This window comes from Seriola dumerili, unplaced genomic scaffold (assembly GCF_002260705.1).
Source record: "Seriola dumerili isolate Sdu_G_001 unplaced genomic scaffold, Sdu_1.0 BDQW01000011.1, whole genome shotgun sequence".
Classification (NCBI taxonomy): Eukaryota; Metazoa; Chordata; class Actinopteri; order Carangiformes; family Carangidae; genus Seriola; species Seriola dumerili.
In genome coordinates, this window is record NW_019174266.1 from 5520828 (window position 1) to 5544964 (window position 24137).

General features: G+C 39.6%; 1 protein-coding gene across 4 annotated transcripts; it reads left to right on the forward strand.

The window, feature by feature from the left end:
- The first annotated feature begins 532 nt into the window (after positions 1–532).
- On the forward strand, positions 533–22576 carry csnk1g1 (casein kinase 1 gamma 1). 4 transcript variants are annotated; one of them, XM_022747892.1, is made up of 13 exons: positions 533–775; positions 1378–1418; positions 2725–2794; positions 10633–10784; positions 12889–13123; positions 13263–13348; positions 13821–13905; positions 14008–14156; positions 14236–14343; positions 15497–15607; positions 17777–17883; positions 21202–21225; positions 22150–22576. In XM_022747892.1, the coding sequence occupies exons 1-13, from the start codon at positions 589–591 to the stop codon at positions 22202–22204; spliced, it is 1410 nt and encodes a 469-aa protein (XP_022603613.1). In that variant the 5' UTR covers positions 533–588; the 3' UTR covers positions 22205–22576. The 4 variants fall into 4 exon arrangements, with proteins under 4 accessions (XP_022603613.1, XP_022603617.1, XP_022603602.1 ...); XM_022747896.1 differs by lacking the exon at positions 21202–21225; XM_022747881.1 differs by lacking the exon at positions 15497–15607.
- Positions 22577–24137: the final 1561 nt, after the last annotated feature.

Below are 24137 nucleotides of genomic sequence, written 5' to 3' on the forward strand. Positions count from 1 at the left end.
GAGCTTTCTCTCAAATTTTCAAATTAATTGTCTTGCCCAAGTGTAATGTAGCTGCTCCACCATTTTCAACATGACATGGTATCAGGTCCCTTCAAGTGGAACTGTAATTGAAATATTTTGAGTGCGATAATTTGTTTTTATGTTTTAAGAGCTAATATTTTTACAGTTTGTTAAAGAAGTAGCTTCCTGAGAAAGATCAGTCTGCATGTTGTAGTTGTTCTTAAGCCAGATATTATGGGGGATTTTATTAGAGTAACATGGGGGATAACTCCATGTTCTATGTGCTGCTCTCTATAGGAAGTTAAGGTCTTATCTCTTTGTCATGTTGTGTTCTTTCTGCTGCAGGTCTTCCACCTTCTCCTTCCTGTGACAAATGTTGAGGCCAGAGATCAGCCTGTACGACAGCTGCTAGAGGTGACAGGGTGAGGACGGGAGGAGTGTTGGTTAGCTGTACCAGGTTTTGTCTCATGAGAGTAACTGTGCCGCCCAGGCACTGCCAGTGACCAGGGCTGTGGCTGTGGTGGGCCCGGCCCAGGAGGCCTTTTTGTACATCACTCCAGGCTCCCGCTGACCTGTGCTGCTCACACCATGGATCAACAAAGAGATAAATATGGAGAGCGGCCTGCCAGGAGCACAAAGGTTTCCCAGGGCAGCCGCAGTGGACACTCATCTCGACCATCTGGCTCTTCAAGTTCCTCTGGGGTCCTCATGGTGGGGCCAAATTTTCGTGTGGGCAAGAAGATTGGCTGTGGAAACTTTGGTGAATTGAAGCTTGGTAAGTTAAGTTTAAATCTTGTGTTAAATGGTTCAAGACAAAGTGAATTTTGAAGTTCTTATAGCAGTTCTTAATGGTTCTTTGTGTAACTACACTCAGTCACCAGTTACTTAGATACATCTAACCCAAACTAATACACCAGCCCTGCAACAAATTGTAACTTCATGAAGGTTATAATGTTCAGTTTGAATCTAAACAGTTTGCGGGAAGTGTTCATTCAACTTTATGGCCATTTTGAAGGCTGTAATTCAAAAAACTGCTACTGCTTAATTGCATTGCATTATACTGAGATATATTTCTAATATTTTGTCCATCCCATTATGTGAATCAGGGTATTGTAAATGTTTGAAACATCTCTCAGTATAAAACTGAACATTAAAACTTTAATGAAGCTATAATCTTTTGCAGGGCTGGTCTATTAGACTACACTATCTTTGGTTGTTTGCTGATTAGATGTGCCTAATAAACTGACAACTGAGTGTATCACTATCATCACTGATAGTTGCTTATATCCTGGTAAACATGTTGTGAAGGCTTAAGTGGTGTTATTTACTTTTGAAAGCCATGTAATGTAAGCTTTTCCTTTCCTGTCTTTATTTCAGGTAAAAATCTCTACACCAACGAGTATGTAGCTATTAAACTGGTAAGTGCACAGTTTGTTTCTCTGCTTGACTCCTCACCTCTGCACATATATAAATCCCAAAATGATAGATGAAATTGACAAAGAAAGTACCAAACCTTTTAAATCAGGATCAATAACATTGGTCCAGAACTTCATAAATTACATCACCTTACAAGAACCATATTATTGTTATTGTTGTTTGAATAAAGTAATCACTACTGAAATAACTGAAATTGTTCATTATTATGTTAAAAAAAAAAAAAGAGACAAAGACAGATGCATGATGGAGCACTCAGTGTTGTTGAATTTACAGATGCATCTGAAATGTTACTAGTATGATATAATGTCAGTGCTGGCAGTGATACAAGTGATACAAATGTTAGACAAGCACTCAATTAGACACATCTTGCATGTTTTTCATAGTCCTTGGCAAGAACTATGACTTAGTGCTAAGGTTGTGCCAGTGTGGTGCAGTGAGGTGGCTGTGAGACCGGACTGCTCTGATCTTAGGGGAAAATGTGAATGAGGTGTAGACGCTTGGCTAGGTGTGTCTTTCCAGTGGCTGCTGGACTGGAAGTCACGACTCCTGAGTCATGCTTTTATTATCGCTCACTAGGGAGTCATAATTTCACTATCAAAGTATTATCATCACCAAGCAAGTAGGTTTCAGCTGCTCACACTACTGTATGGTGTGCTGACACAGACGCAGAGTTTGGCACTATTAGGCACTGTTATGAAATCTGGGTGTGTCTTTAGTTCATTACCAGGTTTCCCAAACATTTTATCAGAAATACATTTTTTTAATTGTCCCTTTTAACTAAAATATTATCAAATGTTTTTTACGGGATTTGACATTTTTCCCCAAACTGAGCAGGATGTTTATGTAGAGTGCAACATTTGGGAAAACTTTACAGAGCTTTGAAGTATTTGGGACAATAGTTTCAGTACTTTTCAGGAGGACTCGGATAAGGAAGAAGTCTGCTGTGTCCTCGAGCAGAGTTTCAGACAACGATGATGGACGTTTTCAATCCCAGCTGACAGGACATCATTTATATGTTTGAGATTTTGGTAGAGGAAAGAGCTGCTGGTGATTTTTGGGGAAAATTGATGTTTGTATTTGGCCTTAAGTGCGAGATGAGTCATGAAAAAATTGACTGACACTTCAGGTCACAGAATGACAATACAGACAAAACATTCATTTTCATAAAGAAAATCTCATTGTTTCTTTCCTGGTTAAATATATTAGGAAAATTCAGTTTAAGGTGTTTTTCTTTCTGGTTTGTGAGGTTATTGTCATTAACTGAGCACTGGTTTGTCCACTGTGCAGGAACCAGTGAAGTCAAGGGCACCACAGTTGCATTTAGAGTACCGGTTCTACAAAACACTGGGAACTACAGGTAAGGTCACAGATCTGTTCACCTCGCCTCGTGGTGTCTTTGTCCGACTGCATGACAATGATTTGACTGTTTTGGAAGATCAGTGCACAAGATTGCATCATTTTCACAACAAGTGATTACTGCACTGTGGTTACATATTGATATTAAGGTGGGTCAGCAACTTGTTTTAATCTCCAGACCTTTGTGCACATGAGTGTGTGAATGCCTACGTGCACAGAGACCGTGTTGAACAGTGACCTTGCTTGAAGATGCACTTACCAGGGGTGCAATTCACTATGAAAGGAGTTGACATAAAGCTTTATATAAACACACTAAACAGGTGCAGCAGCTAATCTTTTTTTACTGTTTCACTGATCAGACTTCCTTGTTGTTTTCTAAGCAGAATATACAGGAGGTGTTGTAGACTATATTTGAGGATGCACCTTACAGTCAGTATTGTATGTTTGCAATGTCAGTGGTGTCCAGACTGCAGTAGACTCATCATGTCCAATGCCCAGTTCTGATTGAACAAATGATAACTTCAACACAATGTGTATTATTCAGTGTGTCACACTGGTGTTGGTCTGCATTGCTTTAGTCTGGGTATGTTGGAACATGTTTCTAGGTACACAGTGAGTATGTAAGTGGATTTTTTAGGGGCCTGCCCTGACTGAAATCGACACTGATGAGAGCGGTGTTTCAGACTGGAAATCCAAAACTAAAAAAATCAGTTGAAAGATGCTGTAAACCTTCATAGAGCTGAAGGTGACTCTCTGTGGGTTCATCACTGTGCACAATCCATTTCACATGACACATAGTCATTTGACACACCTTATTATAAAAATATTAATGACTGCTTTAAGGTCAGGCAGGTCAGTGACCTTAGTGCACATTTTCATCTGACTGAAAAAAATACTTGTAGCAAGGGAATTTACCTATTTGGAGTCACCCATTTATTTTTCTGTTGTCTTACTAAAACATCCAGAAATGCTGGACTCGAGTTACATTCACTGCATGAGGCTAAATCGTATGGTCAAAGCTCAGCACTAGTACACATACAGTAACTAGATCCTCTTTAGTCGATTTAGATATGAACCAACCAATAACATCATGGTTATTTCAGCCAATATCGCTGCTCATCATTTTAGTTCAATACTATTCATTTTAGTGTAATACTAATGTGCATATTATTAATACTGTAGCACTCCTTTATTACTTCTAGTGGTGAGGTCACTAAATGTCAAAAACCTGTGACGGTTTATCCTGCAAAACATTAAACACTTTTTATAATTGGTGTAATTTTTATTTTACGTTTGTTCACACATGATTTCCAATGTCAACAGTTTCTCCTCTACACTGTCTCATTCATGGTGTTGAATACTATTGTCAATGGTACAAACACTGACAACTCAATTCGTCTTATCCTAGATCCTTATGTTTTTTTTTTCCAGAGCCATGCCCTTTAAACTTTATTATCCAGGACCCAGAATGAAACACAATACAATAATAGTTGCTTTTCAACTTCTCTTCCCTTAACTCTGCTCTCTGGAGATTTTTTGTTTGTCATAAAAGATTAGTCAAGGTCTGCTGACGCATCCCTGTTGCAGCAACCACTGACAAGAATCTTGTGAGGATTGAATGACCGCAACAGAGAATTAAATTAAGGGCAGACATTTTTAGTCTTGGTATGAGAGGAAATGGGTGGGAACTCCAGAAACAATGGAACAATAGAAAAATCTGATTTTTTTTTTTCGTGGTGTCCATTGCTCTTTGGTAAAATGAGTAAAATGATCATTTACACCTAGTGGTGGCAGTGACATTAATACATCTGACCCTGAGCTCTTCATGAGGTTAATCATACTGGCTGTGAATTTATCAACCAAAGGTGTCTTTCAGAAAACGGTGATGGCACAGTGTCACAGTTTAGGGCTGGTCTCAATCACGGTTGGCATAGAGAATGAAAGCCATGTGTTTGGTCCTTGGTGTGCTTTTTGAAGCTCTACATGTAAGATAACCAGACTAGGACTATAATGGCTATTGTTTTGCAAAGGCAAGGACTGGAAAAGGCCAACTGTGCGGAAACTCATTAAATATTTAGAGAGTGGGTCTGCCTCCCTTAGTACTAACCTGCCTCTGTTCTCTCCTCCAGATGGGATAATGTGACCTCATTTCTTCTTGGCTGTGTGCTGTGCCACATTCCTCTCAGCCAATGTGGTTGTCACAGTGTCTGTGCGACAGGGTCTTTATGAATTAATGTGGTTTGACTCGGATGCTCAATCAGGTGTTGTTATCTGATGCATAACCAACCGTCACTGGATATTAATGAGGATGATTCAATCAGGAATCAAGCGTCTCCTTCTGGGTATAATGCGAGAATATTTGTCAGTGCAGTAAGAGTTGCATCTCTGCTTTGGCTTTACAACACAGCAGACGTTACTGTGGGGCAAGGACGAAGATGTTTTTCTAAGATCAAGAGGGTTTGTTCAAGGGTGGGTGGATCCTATTGAGCTATTAAAGGTATCGGCTGCCACTCTTCATCATGAAACACTACACCAGCTCTGTAACCATTTCAGTCCCAAGGAGGAAATATTTCCAGCAGTGGCAGAGCTCACTAGATTTTACAAGCATGTAAAGGAAAGGCCAGAGGTCTTATCCTGGATTTGTGTTTGCTCTAATGTGAAAACATGAATCATTGTTGAGAATAGAATTTAGTCATGGTGAGAAACTGGAGATCAGTGTTTCAGTTGACTTCATGAACTTTTTAAAACCCGCACAATAATCTTATCAGTCATTAAGGGGGAAACTTCAAAAATAAACATAGTGTCAAGTTGTTCTAGCGTTTGTGGAAAAAAAAAAAAGGTACTGATATGTGACGTCAGTCTGTCCACATGCTTTTCACACCTCTCATGGAGACTGCGTGTGTGAAACTTCTATAACTATTTTAATTGAAAGGAAGTGAAATCATCTTCACTGTCATCACAGAGTTTACAGCTATCTCTGTTCTGTCAATTTGACCACAATCACGGCACCATGACTAAAGAGTAAGTCATATACATTTCCTTGTCGAACATGATCGGGCATTAAAGTTTACAATGTGAAGGCTCATGTATATGTATCACACAAAGTTGATGTCATGCTGTTGACTGGCAGAACTCTAAAACATGCGCCCTCACTAACATTTGATAATTAACCTGTGCCAGTGTTTCCACTAAAGAAATACATTTATTGTGTCTTTAATGCTGAACATGCCTGGACACTTGAAAATCAAAGAAAACCCGAATCTTCCTATAGCTGTCTTCCTGCATAGAATGATAGTGTGCTTTGTCTATGTCAGTGTTTCAGTGCAATTACAAATGTTGATTACTTTTAGTGCCAGTTTTAAAGTGGAACAACCTTCACAGCTACTTTCAGACACAGTTGCAGTTTTGTACTTAATCAATCATACTGTCACTGATGAATCTTCCATTCTTTATCAAAATTTAGAAGAATGCATAATTAATTCCGAATAAAATTTTGGAACAATAAAAACCAATTGCAAATGGATGTAACAAAATGGGACAGCGGTCAAATAAAGGATCCAACAAATGATCAAATTAACAATCAACATCATGTGCAGATTTAGGGAAAGTAGCAGCTGAACTGAAGCAAACCAGCAAATATGTCTGTCAGAACTGTAAACTGGTCAGTGTGATGTTGATTTGAGTTTAAAGCTGAACAACCAATCACAGGCAGAAATGGTGCAGGCAGCCAATCCAAAGTGGATCGGCACAGTGCACAAAACTTGATGTCAGCCGAGATCTGGCTGTATTCCACAAGAGCCATAAAATATTCTGCAGAACCAACACGAGTAGCCTTTCTCTCCTCAGGCTACATTTTCCCCTTCCAGCCCACAGTTTTTGCAGTGAAACACACCTGTCATAAATTTACAATGCGAAAATCCATTTCTCCACCAATCTTTAAACTTCTTATCCTGTTGCGGGGCACTGGAGCCTACTGCAGCACACAGTGGGTGAATAATGGGATACACTCTGGACAGGTCCATCACAGGGCTAACACACACACGCACACACGCACACACACACACATCTATAGTGAGAAAAACACATTCACACTCACACCTACAGTCAGTTTAGAGTCACGAATTCACATGACCCGTGTTTCTTTGGACTGTGGGAGGAAACCCACACAGGCACGAGGTGAACATGCAGACTCCACACAGTCGGCACCACACACTAATCCCAACTTCATTTCTCTGACGACTTCCCCCTGACTTTGTTTTTTTCTGTAATTATAAATATACACACTTGATGTTGCAGACATGCACGGAGAAACTGCTGTTTTTAATATTGAGGCGTTGAAATTAAACATGTTACAATACACGGCATAAAATAGTTCAACAAAAATACTGGCACAAAAGAGACCAAATATGACTTAGAGTGAATTTCTACATCCCCTCTTCTTTGTAACAGTGATGAGTAAATTATTAATAACAGAATAACTACTACCAGATGGTCAGAATAAAGCATCCAAGCTCAGGACTGGTCTCGTCCAGACAAAGATCTGGACTTTGACAGCTGCTTGAAAAATTGCACACACAGAAAGTAGCGTGCAGGGGAGATTTGGGTGGTTGCCATTTGAGTCGGGCTTAGAATCGGTCATATTCATTCATCACACATTCAGCCTTTTCCCCTTTTGTTGTAAAGGACTGCAGCCAGAACGTTATTAGATTACAGTAATGCATAGGAAAATGTATTCTTTGATCGTCGTATTTGGGACCAGCTGTTTTATTCAGTGCCTGATTGAACTGATACATCTGTGAATAAAACCTTTTGTAGTAATGATTTTTATACCGTTTAATTCTTTGATCACAGACCTGCTGCTGTGATAATTATATGTAATACATCTTGATCCAATATTTGTGTTTTATTACATAATAAATAATACTAGAATGAGTAAAGCTACCTCTGCATTCAAATACCATTACATCTGTAGAGAGAGGCGTGTCAGTCTGTATGGTTTGATCAGGATTTGAGCAGACGTCGTCTCCAGCATGAATAAAATAAGAAATTCAAAAGAGAATTTAACAGTCTCACTTGCTCACAGCGCTGTCGACCAAATCAGTACAACACCGAGGCATTGTACTCATTGACCTTAAGGAAAATGGAAGAGAGTAGTCAAAAGTGGTACCCACAAAATTGGTAGCTGACATCAAGGTTTGAGTTCCCCCCCCCTGCACAATCGGAGTGTACTTTGCAGCAGAGGACACGCAGATTCGATCTCATATAAGGATTGTTTTGCCGTAGATAATGATGGTTCTGCCATCCCAGGTTTCCCTCTGCCCGTAAAAAGCTTGTTTTCAATTGTACAACCGTTTATCCAATTATTTACAGCAAATCTCCAATCTGACACATTTTTCGGCCTCCCACAGGCACCTAGGGTTTCAAGGCACTCATTCCTATGGTACAGTTAGCAACCCACAGAACTGCATAATTGTGTCCAGAAACACAGGATGGAGCACAGCATGACTCCTACAAGCCCATATGCTAGCTGACAGCATTTGTGCCACCTTTCCTGCTGCAGTGTAATTCCCATTACCCAGCTGGCAAGTCAAATGTCTTTAGCAACATATTCAGTATAAATATGTTAATGCACTACATCAGGATTAGTATGAGTATTTTTTGTTTATCAGTCTGTGCTTCAATTACCTGAGCAAAATTATACATTTATGACTGAAATTTTGTACCTTCACTAAACTTAATTGTGCCAACTCGTCTCTTGGAGTGTTCACTCTCAACTCTTCAAGCTTGTACGTAAACGCAGATTTAAATGCATTAAGGTCAGAACTAAAATGTAAAAAGCTGCTCCAATCAATATTTGTATGTTAAAATGTATCAAATGATTGTGTAATGTGAAAGGTGTCGCTCATAGTGACAAACCCACAGAATACTATCTCTCCAATCTGCAGTTCCCCTCAGCTCGCTGAGTGTTTTACCGTCAGCTCATTGTTTTGCTTTTACAGCCGGCAACTGAACTGTTATGATTCACTCTCACCATGTTCATTGACTTATTTTCCAGCACAGCAGGCAGCTGTTTTCAATAAAAAGCTCAGATAAATCCACTGTACACAGCTTCCCCAGCTTCACAGACAGACAGCGAGCGTATAGCTGGTAAACATAGTGGAACAATAATAGATTTAGTAGGTAGGAAGCCAGATATTTTCCTCAGGAGTTGGTAGAGACCACAACGAAGCTAGCTAGTAAATATTGGACTCGGGTGAAACACACCTTGAATTGTGTAAAGCAGTGTGCAAGCAACTGTTTTCTAACATGTTCAGTATAGAAACTGTATAAGGTGATAATATTTCGATGTTGTGTTTGCAGCTTGTTGTACTGTTCATCCACTCAGAACTGAGGAAAAATTGAAACATATATTCATATCTAAATAAACTCAACATGCATACAGTATATGTGCCTATATATATCTACAGTATATAGCACACTGTACACATAAAACCAACAAAGCTACTGTAGATAAAGTAATCCTATTTCCCAAAGAGTTTTTTTAATGTTGGAATCCGTAGATACTAAATATGAAAGGACTGACCAGGATCAGGGACATGAAAAGAAATCAGGACGTCCCTACTTTTTGTAACTTCTAGGCAATTATATATTTCCAAGGACTGAGCACAGCTTAAGCAGTCTGATAAAGCAAGGTCTGTATGATTGAAGCGCCGGCATTTCTTTGAAGTTTCTTGAGGAGACCTTTTTAACAGGACTCTGGCTAGCAGTAAGCAGGGGCAAACTTTGAGTCATGCTTCCCTGAAGGCAGTTAAAAGTTTGACCTGATTTCTTGTTCTTTGAAACCAAAGTTCAGAATTTGGTCAGGCAGACAACAAAGGACACAGATATCACCAATTACAAATTATTCTAGATTAATGGAGGTGATGGTGTTGGAGTCGTGGCTTTTGTTGTACATTTGGAAATCCCCTGTGTGTGCTTTTTAGGTAATTTCTTTAAAAACTGCAAGAATAAAGGAAAAATTCAAACGGTTCACACGCTGCTTTTCTCGAAGTTTAACAGTGCAAGGAGCTTTAATTCCCAAATCGTCAGCATTACAAACCGCCCATATGAAGGAGTACAAGGGTCAGAGCACCGGCCCTACTGTGTTATTACTGTTGCATTAGACCTGACCACACAACAGTAAACTGCACTTTGACAAGAAGTAAAATAAGAGCCAAGGTGACAGATGGAAGGGATTTTGGAGCAATTAGAGAGAGGAGAGCAGAGAGGATGTGATTCAGTGGGGAGGTTGTGATATGAGGCAGTGAATAGATTAGTTTTCAGCCTGCTGGAGAGGAGTGACACAGTTGTATTTGCAGGCACTGTGTTTTATTTTACTTTGAGGTTAATGTTTTACCTCGCAGATTTCTCTGCTCTCTGTCCTTAGTAACCTTTTGGTGCCCCTCCTCCTCTCTATCCAGTTTGAGGCCCCTTGTGGTTGGTTACCTTGGACCCAACTTAGAAATATCATTAGTCAAGGGAGACAGCAATAATAAACTCTTTTGCCACCCTCGCTCTCTCAGAATTCCCACTTGTATATACAACTGAAAAACCCCTGAAGGCACAGACTTCTTTTTTATTATCTAATAATAAGTATTTGCTTTTCCTCCTGGCAGTTTGCAATTAACTGTCTAAGCTATTTACAGTGATCTTGCTTCTCTTTGATGGACTTGCAAATGCATAGCTAAACAAAAAAAGACTTGTGATGACTTAGAGAAAAGTACAGCTGTGTTCACAGAGCTGGGATTTTTGTATCTTCTAAGTCTAATTTCTTTCTTCCTGTGTGTGTTTTTTTTTTAGCAGAGGGAGTGCCCCAGGTGTTTTACTTTGGGCCCTGTGGGAAATACAATGCCATGGTTCTGGAGCTGCTGGGCCCGAGTCTAGAGGATCTCTTTGACCTTTGTGACAGGACCTTTTCACTGAAGACTGTCTTAATGATAGCAATTCAGCTGGTGAGTACAGAGCATTATGTGACACGTGAAATTGTTTTTGAAATATCTTCTACTCACTTATGACTGATAAAATGTTTGTGTGTAAAAATTGTATGAAAAAAAAAAACATGGTAACTGAACTTTAAAGGAGCACATGGTAAAATTAGCACAGTCTATGTGTCATTAGAAACTCAACACTTCCTGCTGAGGTTCCAAAGTAAAATAAAAGCGTGCTCAGTTGATAGCTCAACTTAAATCAGTTGACAGCTGATTGAACCATGAGATTTGGTTGAAGGTTCTGGGGAAAGCTAGTAAGTCCTCCTATAAGTAAGTTTTTTTGGTAAGGTTTTTTTTTTTTTTTTTTTGGTAAAAAATGAACTTTCACGCCCGAGATGGAGGACATGTTCTGTTTCCTTTAATAGCAAATAGTTGAAGCAGCAAATTGACACAAAGGAGAGCTACTGAAATAGGATGAAATATGGGAAATGGGAAATTATAAATACATGCCTGTCTCAAAGAATGGCCTGGTTCTGCTGGTGAGGTGAATCAAGGCACCAAACATTATGAGATTTTACTGCAGTCCCATAAAGTATCGTACAAAACTAGTTATATTGAATAAACTGTCTGCAAAGCTGTTTTACAGTGTTTGTGTGAATACAATAATATATCATTTGTTTGGGCTGAAGTCTTGCCTACAGGGCTTACACTCGTAGAGCAGGTGGGAAGGTGGAGTACCAGTGCAGAGTCTCCTGTTACTCAGTCTGCAAATTGGCAATCTGTCAGTATACATGTACCATTGGTCAGAGTCTGTTAGGCTGGGAGCTGTCAAAAACAGCAAAGCCATCACTGAATCTCATTACGTTTAAGCAGCTCAGAGGGTGGTTTGGCCCAGTCTTTTCAGGCGCCTCAGACATCTCAAAATTTCTAACGTTTCATTTTGTCAGCACAAAATGTGCAGTGCTCTTGTAATGAAGATAGCTCCTGCAGATTTGTAAAGAAAGCTACAAAACAGCACAACATTAGCATTGTGTTGCAGAACAGAGACACCTGCATCTCAGCCAATCTCCTCTTTTCTCCTAGCTTTTTATTTTTCTTGTACAAACAATTGATGCCACAATAACCTAAAATACTTTTCCCACCATTTTTTTTGTCACTCACACCAGCTCTCAGCACTTGGTTAACATTTCTCATTTATGAAAACATTGTGTTTCTTATTACTGGTGCTTTCTTAGTCTGAAGTCTCAGTAGTCCAGTTTTGCATCTCAGTGCCTTAAAATTCATGCTCAACATCAACAGAGGCTTTTGTTATGTGATAGTAATCGGTTGCTGTGGTTGCTGTGGTAGCTGTGCAGCATGATGCTGAAAAATTCAACAATTAATCATTGATCAATCAGCATAAATTAATTGATGACTATTTTATAAATGATTAATCATTTATCAGGTGAGTTGACACTGCAGCTAGACCTCACCTGATGCCTTTTAGACACTTTATAGAATTAAAAGGTTCATTAAATAATTGTAAAATCAAATTGATTATATTAATAAATAATGAAGAAAATCATTAGTTGCTGCCTTTGTTTATAATAATGACAGGAATTTTATAGAAATAATTTGTTTTTGGTTTTTATGAATCGTTTCTTAAATCCTGTTTTTAAAGGAGTGCTCCAGCAATCAAGTGTTGCACTTCCATAAAGTTGCGGGACATGCTGGAGAGAGATTTTTAAAAGGAAAAAAAAGGGGAGTAAAAGACATCCTGACTTTTACTCCCTAGTGTGGGCGAAACACTGGATTTTTCATAATACAACTCAGTGCCGTCTTTCATTAGACTTTACCAAACTTAACAAAGCTCCCTCCAGAGCAACAGAAGACATAGTACAACTATTTAAACAGGCTGCATAGTACTAAACAGGAGTGCCCTTATAATGTGTCACAATGCTGAAATCAATGACTAAGGAACTACTGTATTTACGATGCTCTTGAAAAGACTTGTGCAGCTGAACTGTTGATCTTGAGTATTTTTGACATCTTGATTCCCACTCTGCTGACTTTGGGGCCTGGTTTGTGATTCCATCTGATTTTTGTTAATGTTTCTTTTTGATGACTCTGCTGTTTTCTGTCTTGCCAGATTTCTCGAATGGAGTACGTGCACTCTAAAAACCTCATCTATAGAGATGTAAAACCAGAAAACTTTCTCATCGGACGGCAAGGGAATAAAAAGGAACACATAATCCACATCATTGACTTTGGCCTGGCCAAAGAGTACATCGACCCCGAGACCAAAAAACACATTCCATACCGGGAACATAAGAGTTTGACTGGCACTGCTCGATATATGTCCATCAATACACATTTAGGCAAAGGTACGTTTAAGTTTATAGTTTTATGTTGGTTCTGTAGAGTTCTTAAAAAAAATTTTAAATAAAAGTTTATTATGTAAGGTGGGTTGGCATTTCATTCTTGAAGTTTCTCAGTAAAATGTTATCAAATCTATTGATACAGAGCAAAGCCGGCGAGATGACCTGGAGGCCTTAGGCCACATGTTCATGTATTTCCTTCGTGGGAGTCTACCTTGGCAAGGACTAAAGGTAGGCCAAGTACATGGAAGGGTTCCAAAATCTGTTACAGAGTCAGGTTTATCCCATTTAGACAAATTCATCAATAAAAGAATAACACATCTTACAGCTGAATTGACAACGAGCCTGCAACTTTAAAATCATAATGCGATAATCAGATCAGTATCACTGTTTTATTTTAAGTTGTGTATAAACGATATCAGAATGTGCTGAAATTCAGTATTATTACAACTGAAAGAGTGTAAATATCTTAAACTACACTTCAGGCTGAACTAAATACAAAGCAAATCAGGCTACAACTGCAGAGAAATGAGAAGTGATAATATGAATTTGAAGTGAACCAGTTGTCACTTTAGTGTGATCCACGAGCCTGAACAGTCAGGATTTATTATTTTCTTTTAATCAGTCTGTATTAAAAATAGGTAAAATATTAAGAATTTATTCAGAATTGGTTCATATGTTTGATGTTTTGGATCTGCTGCAGGCTGACACGTTGAAAGAACGATACCAGAAGATAGGAGACACAAAACGAAACACTCCCATTGAGGTCCTCTGTGAGAACTTCCCAGGTACGCTGACGGTGGCTGTAATTTGATTATGGATCGGGCTGTTAAGCCGTTAACCATGTTAAAAACTAAATCATTCTTCGCTTTGTTTTTTTTTTAATTCAGAGGAGATGGCCACCTACCTGCGATATGTGAGACGGTTGGACTTCTTTGAAAAGCCCGACTACGAATATCTGAGGACTCTGTTCACTGAACTGTTTGAGCGGAAAGGATACACCTTCGACTACACTTACGACTGGGTTGGCAGGCAGATAGTAAGTGTTAACTCGGTGAACCAATTTTTAAGCGAGCTGCTCGACTGTACAGGATTTAACCGATAATTATTCCCCTCAGCCCACACCAGTGGGGTCTGTCCATATAGACTCCGGAGCATCTGCTGTCACGAGAGAGAGCCATCCTCACAGAGACCGGCCTTCACAGCACCCACCAATTAGAAACCAGGTACGCCAAGTTTTGTTTTTAGTATCGGGCATGTGTGTATGTTTTGTCAGGCCTATGTTCTAGTGAAAGGAGACCATCCATTACAACCTGAAATATATATATATGAGGTACACACATATGAGTGTATCGCCCCGCTGGCAAAGATGTCCACAAAGAGTTAGTCTCAGGGCGACCTTGAACATGACCTGTGAATGAGGGAAACTGTAACACAACATCCAGAACAACTCAGAAGTCTTGGTTGTTAAAGAAGGACAGTTGCAGTAAGAAGGATTTGTCACATCCATTCTAATGCAAGCAAAAACAACAGATTCATGTTTTTCAAACCATTAATTCCAGTTATCTCTATATTCTTGTTTGGAACAAATTAGTGTGCTTTTTAATTATTGTGCCTGTTGACAAGTATTTCAGATAAGACATTTGGTGACGACGACTGAGACAATGCTTTGTAATCATTCACATACTGTACTGTACAACACTGAAATGAGACGGACTAAGAGATGGTGAAGGAGGAATCATTTGATTTCTTTATCAGATGGAGAAGGTGAAACCATTAGGAGTTGTCAGCGTAGGTGTGTTTCATTACTGGTATTTTCTGTGGAATTTCCACGGGACTGCAGTTCATCTTTGCATACGTTTTAGTTTGCGAGTTGTGGTTGCCTTAGACGCAGGTTTCAGAGCTATGGTGCAAATTCTTGTCATGCTTTTACTAAGAAGATTCAAGCATTTCTGGTTTTCAGTGATTTCACTGGTGAATGTTCTCAACATTCTGTTTGTGTTAAAAAGGATGAAACCATGTTGAATAATTTAGGTTTAATTTCTGTGTTATTTAAGTATAATTAAATTGAGGCCAAAGTTTGAGATGTAAGAGCTTGCCTCCGTTTGACGTCAGGCTCATTAGTTTCTGGTTTGGTTCTCTGGCTGAAGCCTTGCTTTGATTTTGATTCACTCTTCTATTTTGTTACTTTTTTTTCTTTTTTTTTTCTTCTCCATTTCTCATGCTGCTTTGCATGGTACCTGGCCTCGCACACCCAAATACCCATCTTTCCTAATGCAATTATTCCATCACCCCCCCCCTCCCTCTCCCATTGCAACCCCATTCCCACTTCCCCTTCCATCACCGACACCCCCCACCCCCTCCCCGACTCCTGAGCAGACAGCGGTCTCAGATCGACGAGGAGCATGGGAGGTGCAGCCCACACGCCAAGCAAACTCCTCCTATCTGACCTCCCACCTGGCAGCGGACAGGCACGGGGGCTCAGTGCAGGTATACACCCCTCACCTGATCAACCAACAGCCCCCATTCAGTCTCTATGGAGTCAGATCTGTCTCATAGGATCTAATCCAAAATAAATAAACCTGTAGATGTGGCCAGTAAATAAGAGAAAATGAGCAAAAGAGCACAAAGGCTTTTCTATTATCTTTTGGGTCTATTTTAGGTTGGTCAACTTTGTTTTATTAAGAAATGAGGCAGAGATTTTATTTGTATTTCAAAATAAAAACCCAACAATACTCAGGTGCATCAATCACCATTTGATCATACCATCAAATGGTGATTTCACATTTCTGAAGCAAATTTTGCTCAATGTAGGTTGCCATTACTCATTGAACTGTATGTACAGTTCATAATTATCAAAAATGAATGAATCACTAATGAAGAACCAATATTATTGGTATCTCTCTATTGTTTTCATTTCAGGTTGACAAACAAATGTCATAGATACCAGAGTTTTGACCAGGAAATTACATTTTTTAGTCTTGTGTATGAGACAGATCTACAACCATATACCTTCCCCACCCCTTTACCCCTGGCTGGGAAATGTTATTTTTCTGCACCACCATATGCATGTCATCTGGTGCCACCCACCCCAGATGGTGAAAAATTTGGTTTAGCTTTATAAATAGCAGCCCTGGTTGTGGAATTTCGATCTCAGGTCCAACAAATCTTCATAGCGCTTGGACATTCCTTGCAAGATCAAGAAGCCTCTTGCATGGTGACCTGGCTTAGCCGGCTAAGCGCATGCTCTTAAGTCGTAAAAAGGTCATTGTGCTTAAAGGAACTTCCTGGTGTAGTTTTTTTGCTCCTTGCCATTACCAAAGATTGTCCCTCTCTAGCTTTGTTTGCATAGGAGTGTACAGTGTGTGCTTTGGTAGATCTCTGTTCATTCTCCTAAATGCCATTCATGTTGAAACAGTGTGGAGATTTGAAAGTTGCTCAGGCTTAGAGTGGGAATTTCACCCATGTGAAAATTATTGTACATGGACTATGTCTCCTGGTTGTTTGCTGTTGGCAGAAACATGTCTCATATTGAGGAAGACATACCCAAACAAAATGAAATGGAAGTCTAAAGAAAAGAAATGTCCACCGCAGTCTCTTATGACACTGAGTTGAATGCACTTACGGACTTTATATCAAAGGCTCATGCAGACATTGTTCTCAGCTGGCAGTAAGCTGGTAGTAGCTCCGACAAACTCCAGGAGTCACTTGACCCTCACCCTCACTCGCATCTCTTTCAAAGTAGAGCTCTGATATGTCTGTGCAAAGTCAAGTGACCTGTGGTAGTTGTAGTAATTTTTGATGAAAGTCAGTTCAACAATATTGTGTTTCCAGTGACAGGCAACTTCTTCTTCAGGTGTTTTTTCTACACTGTTTCAACATGCATGGCAGTTGATGGGGTTTATTTGGCTGAGATTTACAAAGGTCTACACTGTTAACACCTATGCACATAAAAACACAATTCACAATAATTATAATACCATTTCTTCTACAGGTTAACGGTACACCCATCAATAGCTATTGTTTGCATACTGTGGTTTTGTATTTGTCCGTCAGCTGACCATGTTTTTGTGTTTTAAAGGTGGTCTTTGATTATCTCATTCTGTCAGTGGTGTTTGATTGTTCTCTCTCTGTCATTGTAATTTGTAATGCTCATTATTTTTTGGTTTTTACCTGGGATAAAGTTTTTGCTCTATACAGTATGAACATATGAGCTGAAAAGTGAATTTCAAAAGCCAGAGATCTTGATACAGATCTATCAGATCCTTGCAAATATTAAGGTACAAATGGTAAAACATAAGAAACTTATAACAATGTGCATAGAAACCGGTAACAGACTTGGAAGGCTATTGATAGAAAAAAATGGGTTTCTTTTTTAAATACTTTACTAAATACAAGCCATTCATTTTATATCATTTGCATTTGTGTTATTGGTGTGTTGTTCCTTGCTATTGTCAGACATGTTTCCCCAGAGGAGACAATGAAAATAAAGTGACTTTCATGTTGTTCTTTCTTTTTTTTATCCAGAGAAGCTTTCTATCACAGCAGTACTTGTTTTCCCACATTCACATTCTGGCCAACATGCTAACATCAAACTGTTGTGTGGATTGGTACAAACATCATTGGGTCGATCCGAAGTAATACCCATCTGTGCCACAGGTGGTCAGTTCAACCAACGGGGAGCTGAATGCAGACGATCCACTGGCGGCTCATTCCAACGCTCCGATCACAGCTCAGGCAGAGGTGGAAGTGGTCGACGAGGCCAAGTACGTGTCACACACCTGCCGCACCTCTCCTCCATGTCCATCTGTCGCTTCCTTTCTATCCCGCTCTTCCTCTCTGCCTCACTCTGTCTCTCTCTCGCCACCTTTTGTTATGCTGTGGAATTGTGACAGCCCCCACCCCCAGCTGTCATCCCGCTCCTGCCCCTATTATCTTCTGTCTGACTGTGTGGGTTTTTGATCTTGACTGCTGACTGTCCGTATGCTTTTCTCTCAACTATGTTTTTTTTTTTTTAAAGAAAGAAAGCCAGGGTAGATGAACTTCTCAGTCAGAGCTCAGACAGTTTCTCATATCTGGAGCAGTCAGCCACTAACGGGGGTTACATTCAGTGGCAGCCACTGAGGATGTCCTTCAGTTTCTAATAGCCTGGAGAGAGAAATACTCCACTGATCATTGAGTCTTCAGCAGTACCAGTAATGATCAATGCAGTGTCGATTCTCTCAGTCTACTCTGCAAGCAGGCAGTTCAGATCACACCAGATTGTCCATGTGGCAACTTAGTCACATGTATAAAGATGATGCACATGATGTCATTGTATGCAACAGTCGCTTCCTTCTCTCCCCCCCTGAGGGGAAAACATGACAAGAAAAAACATGGAAACCTCTGTTGTTAGCATTGGTTGGGCTCAGTTTATCTAAGAGCTGGTAGCACCAGCTAAAGAGCTATCAGTGCTAATCTTCAGCATCACTAGCTGGAATGATGCCATGCTGCACGGCTGGCCGCCCACTGTGCAAAAACGGTGCTGCTGGCTGAATGTCATGTGGTTCAGCTGACTGAGAGGAACTGAGCGGAGCTCCTCTGAGACGCACTGCTCCGAGACAGAAAATATATTAATGGAGGAAATAAGTACTTTGCAGTTGTTGGACATCACAGTAAACGGCAGGGCTGTTTTTTTTTTTTTTGTTTGATAAAAGTGCAAACAGAGAAGATTAAGTTACAAGCTACAAAAGCACTAAAGCTACACATGCTGACACATTTCAAAATAGTGCTTTGTCTGTAGTCGCCTGCACGACCACATTTAGGTTGAGCAAAAGTTTTTACTCCAAGACTCAACTTTGATTGAGGGAGGAGATCTCTCCGTTTGAGCAGCGAGCAGCTTTGACACCAACAGCGCAGGTCGGCCTGGTTCTACCCTGAGGCTGCAGAGGAGACATTCTTAATCCTGGTGCAGTTAAGACTGGCTTCACTGGGCCTGTGTTAAGAACATGTTAGGATGCAAAATATTAGCCCCGTGCACCCAGTAAAGTTTGTGGGCGTGTAGCTGGTAGATATCACTAGTGGTTGTGTTAGATCTGAATGAACACTAGTGCTCTTCTCCCCCTCAGTAAACACTGGGTTTAGAATAACATAAAAAGCTGGTACATGAATAATTACAACAGTGGAACATTTCTATTGTTTTCTATTGTGTATGCAAAAAAAAGGTCTCCGCAAAAAAAAAAAAAAAAAAAAAACTCAAATAAGTCAGGCTGAATGAGTGATCCATTGAGCAGATAATGTTAGATCAATCATCACTGGGGCAGCTGACCAGTAAGAGGAGGGAAAATGATTTATAAATTATTAAAATGTCAGCAATAAAGCAAAATGAACTCCATTTTCCTGTATCCTAAAGTAGACATTAGTTTTCATCAGGTGGTATTATAACAAATGGTTAAATTTCCTATTGCACACCTTGTATATATTGACATAAAGTATCTATTGTTGTTTTTATCCTCAGTTCAGCTCTTAGTTATTGTAATACATTACAGGGATTTACCATCTTTCCCAGCATCAAAGCCACTGTAAAAGATTATTACCCTTCTACTAGTCTCTTCATGAATCTCCCAGAGGTTCATCCACTTTAATCTGTGCTTGTTTCTATTTCTGCCCAGATGACGGGCCTTCCTCCTGTCGTCTCCATTCACACAACTGTTTGATATGATGATTGGTGTGTTTACTGCCAGTCTCTTTGATACCTCGTCAAACATGTTGATGAACATGAAGTAATACGTCTGATGCAGTTTAATTAATGTTTTGCCTTTTTGAGGGAAAATCAGGGTCCTATGGTGAATTGATACCACATGATTATTTGGGTCTTTAATCTTTTTATTTACTTTCATGGGCTTAAATTTGCTTCTGACTGGCGAACAATAACAAATGGTTTTCAGTCTGTGCGGGAATCAGATTTAACTTACCTTGGATTTTGATTTCCATCAGTAATACTTTAAAGTACAGTTGACAGAATCGCAATATAAGTTTATGCATCCTCCATCTGATTTATAGCAGTAGAAACTACACTATTTTTTTTTTTGGTTCATTGACAAAATATTCACCAGCTCTCACAACTCCTAAATTTAAACTTTGCCTACTTATGACATGCATCACTAAGCAGGTTGCACAGTGTCACCTATTTCTTACATAAATGTAACTTTTAACTAAATATATGCACACAATTTAAACTGTTGTGTGACTAACTGAAGTAACTGACAAAACTAACTTTGGCTCACTAACATATGACCTCTTTAGATTAAAGAGTTAAAAGGGGTAATATGAAATAAAGTCACATAGCTTTATATAAACAAAGCAAAGTCATACCTCCATTTACAAGGAATGGAAGCTACATTTATTGTAAATCATGACTTCCTGTTGACATAGTTGATCGCTTTTGCTTGAACAATGCTACAGATGTTTCCTAGCAACTGATGTACACATTACTAAAGTCTTTATGAGCTTAGACGTTTTAAGTTTTAATTGTGCAACTAGATTTAGTAAATCAATAGTTAAAAATTGGTTCCTAGTTACTCAGAGCTTAGCAGGGTCTTTGCACACAAACTTGGATTTACAAATATGCTGGTCAACCCAATCCTGGTCTATTTCTGTTATACTTGATGTTTTTCTCGTTCCACCAACATTTAGGTGGAGACAATAATTCAATGTCTAGCATCGAAAAATATCAGAAAATATGACTATAAATCAAGGAAATGTAATTATATGAACGATCAATACATTTTCAGAAAGCAGACGGTAATTGTTTAAAAGGGATGTTAAATGTTAAATGTACATTCAACTGTAGCATACATTACACAACACATTTTGATCTTGTAACCCCTTCATTCCCAGGAATTCTGGGAGACATAATAAACTGCAGAGTAGTTCTGTAATCCTCGCTCTAAAAAAAAAAACTTTCCCTCTGTGTCCACCTGTGTCCTGTGGGTGTGTTTGTGTGCATGTTAGTGTGGCATGTGCCCAGTCCCATCATCTTGGTCTTGCTGTATTAATCTATCTTTCTTTTCTCTTTACACTCTTTCCTCTTTCTTCTTCTGTAGCTGCGTGAAAATGCTCAACCTGTGGTGAGTCCCTCTCTGCTAGTCCACATCAGACTCATGGGACAGGGAGTGGACCAGCCTAGGCTGGGCAAAGTGGAGTTGTAATTTACAAATTCTTAACTAGTCTCTCACTGGTACAACAGTGCTATATACTCCTGAGAACACTGTCTGCCATGTGTACTATCAAGTCTCCTTTTCAAAGCCCTTTTCTGCCTTTTGGTTTCACCACCACCTGATGTGAAGTAATAGAGTAAAGAAGACTGTAAACCATGCTGCTATATGAGCAGGCGCACTAGCTTAAAACTTGGTCAAACATCACATCAGGGCGGAAAGCATAAACAACAAGTACGTTGATATAAGTTAACAAAATCATCCTAATATTTGTAAGCTCCTTTTTTGCAGCACATTTGGCTTCAGATTAAAGGTCTCTAAACTCCTGTTGCATGGTGCACCATTATTAATAAATTAATCTAAGAGTACCCAGTCACTGTCCTATGTCTTGATCCACAGCTTTTTTTCTTGTCTTTGTATGTTTTTATTGACCATTAAGGCTCATCCTGTCTTGTGCTCTTTGTGTGCACTGCCCCATTTTTTTTTTTGCAAAGGAGAAATATTTCCTTCAGAGTCACTGCAGCAGTTTGTAGTTGAGTCCCCTCTGCCATTTTTTCTTGTTCTTAAAAATGGTGAGAGGTGAATAAACACACAAACACTTGGTGGATGGAAATGCATCCATCTTCATGTTTTACTAATCAAACCTTTTGGCAGCTGCAATTCTCATTCTTATGATTCCAAAAAACATGTATCTGTCCAGATTTGGTAGACTCAGATTAAGCTCTTGTGATATTTAACACACTAATTTAAGCAATCCGCTCGTGTTTGTTCTTTCTTTTGCTTCATCTGAAGCCTCTCTCATCTACATATGGATTTAATATCTGTCTTTGTCTGCAGGTGCTGCTGCTTCTTCAAGCGAAAACGGAAGAAGAACACGCCGAGGCACAAATGATCGTCCACCACCGGCCTGAAACGTTCCAAGTGTCCGGCTCAGTTGTTTGTGATTTCAGAAATCAATAAGGTCCCATTCAGATAAAAGAGGCAACTGAAAGATCGTGATTGAATTGTCCTCTGGAGGGATCAGTTAAAAATGGTTTGTTGAGATGTACAAGATGCTTGTGTCTTTTGATGGGAGTCCTATTTTAAAAAAGAAAAAAAAAAAAAAAATTCTTTTTTTTTTTTTCCTCCAAGATGTGTGGGAATGTTTTGCAGGCCAGTCGGCCAAATGGGGAACCTATTCGTTGGAATTTTGCAGAGGATAATCTTGTTTTTGTTTTCCCTCCCCAAGACGCCCAGCATTTGTATTTTTCTGTCCATGTTTGGCTTTTTTTCTTTTTCTTTTTTTCTTTTTTTCTGCTGTTTCTCCTCTGTGGTATCGCAAAGGAAGAGACGGATCTTCCTGTGGAATCTTGCCACGTTCAGCCCGTTGCATACCATGATTTCTTTGTTTGACTCACAAAATCATATTTTCATTTCCTCTGTCAAGTCCCAGTTCCACCCAGAAAGTTGTTTTGCCCGTCGTTAGTTTGCTAACTCATTTTTGACACAAAGCCCCTTCATTCATGATGTGGGGCTGAATGTAAACCTGAAAGAGGAGCCAGGAGTGTAACGGAGAGCATCAGTCAGCCATTTGGCCCCTGCACTTTTTTTCCTCCAAAGAGGTCAACCCTGGCACTGGGACCGGGGCCTGAGAGAACAGAAGACCAGAGATGTCTCCTGCACTGTGTTCTCTGAGGATGATTTCTGCTCACGCTGCTTGGTTAAAGCACTCCCCTTAACCACGCCGCTGTCAAAATACACTACAGTCTCTTTTGACTCTCATGCAGTTCTGCTCCTGTTGGCTTTGTGATGATGGGCGGCAACCTGACACTTGTAGATGTGGCTGGAAAAAAAAAAATGCTATTTATGCTATTTATCTTTCGGTTGCCACCGGTTTTCTTACTAATTCTAAAACATACACACTGAATGTATGGACAGAAAAGTAAATGACTTTGGAGCATTCATATAATCTGTTATGCGCATGGAAAGGAAATTGCAGTTAAGGAGTTAAGAATAATGTTTAAAAAAGGAAAAAAAATTGAGACCAAAATTAAGTGGATTTGTGGGTTGGGAGTCTTAATTGTTCTTGATCTTAATAATGTGATGGTTAATAATGGACTCTAAACCAGTAGACACTGGGGGATGTTGCTTTGAAACGACAAGAGTAACTGGCATTATGTGCTTTGGAGATTGAATCACAGCCTCTCGACGCTACAGTCCAATGCCTTAACCCCAACCAGTCGACCACCACTCCACGCCACGCCACACCACACCACTAGTGGGACAAACAACTTGGCAGCATGATGGCTGTGAGATTTGCAGCGTGGTCACGTGTATAATAAAAGCCCAACGTTGCAGACTGTTCTCAGCTAGTATCAGAGCAGGCAATGACTTCCCGTGTAACACTGAAGATGTATTCTCAAGAGAGCAATGCCAAATGTAAGGTTTGGTGTAATAATGTTTTAATGGTGTTAAGACGTCCCTGCCCCTGCGTGTCCAGTCTGAAGACCCCTGTGCTGCAAAGCGATGTTTGATGTTTGGGTCCCTCTCCTCGATGCAGAGAGAGAAAACCTCATGTCGCCGTGAGAGCGGATAAGAACATGTCCATACCATTTTTTTTATTTTTTTTAATTTAGTGTCATGGAGGACTGCCTTGAAACAATATCCTCGATACGTCACCTTGCCTATCCTCCTAACAGAGCGTGAATTACCATACATAAGTGTTTTATTTTTTTATTTTATATCTTGCTAATGTGAATTTTTTTTTTTTTTTTTTTTTTTTTTAAATGCAATTTTTGTTTTTCCATTCCAAATAGCCATGGTTTTATGGGGAAAGAAAGAGAGGG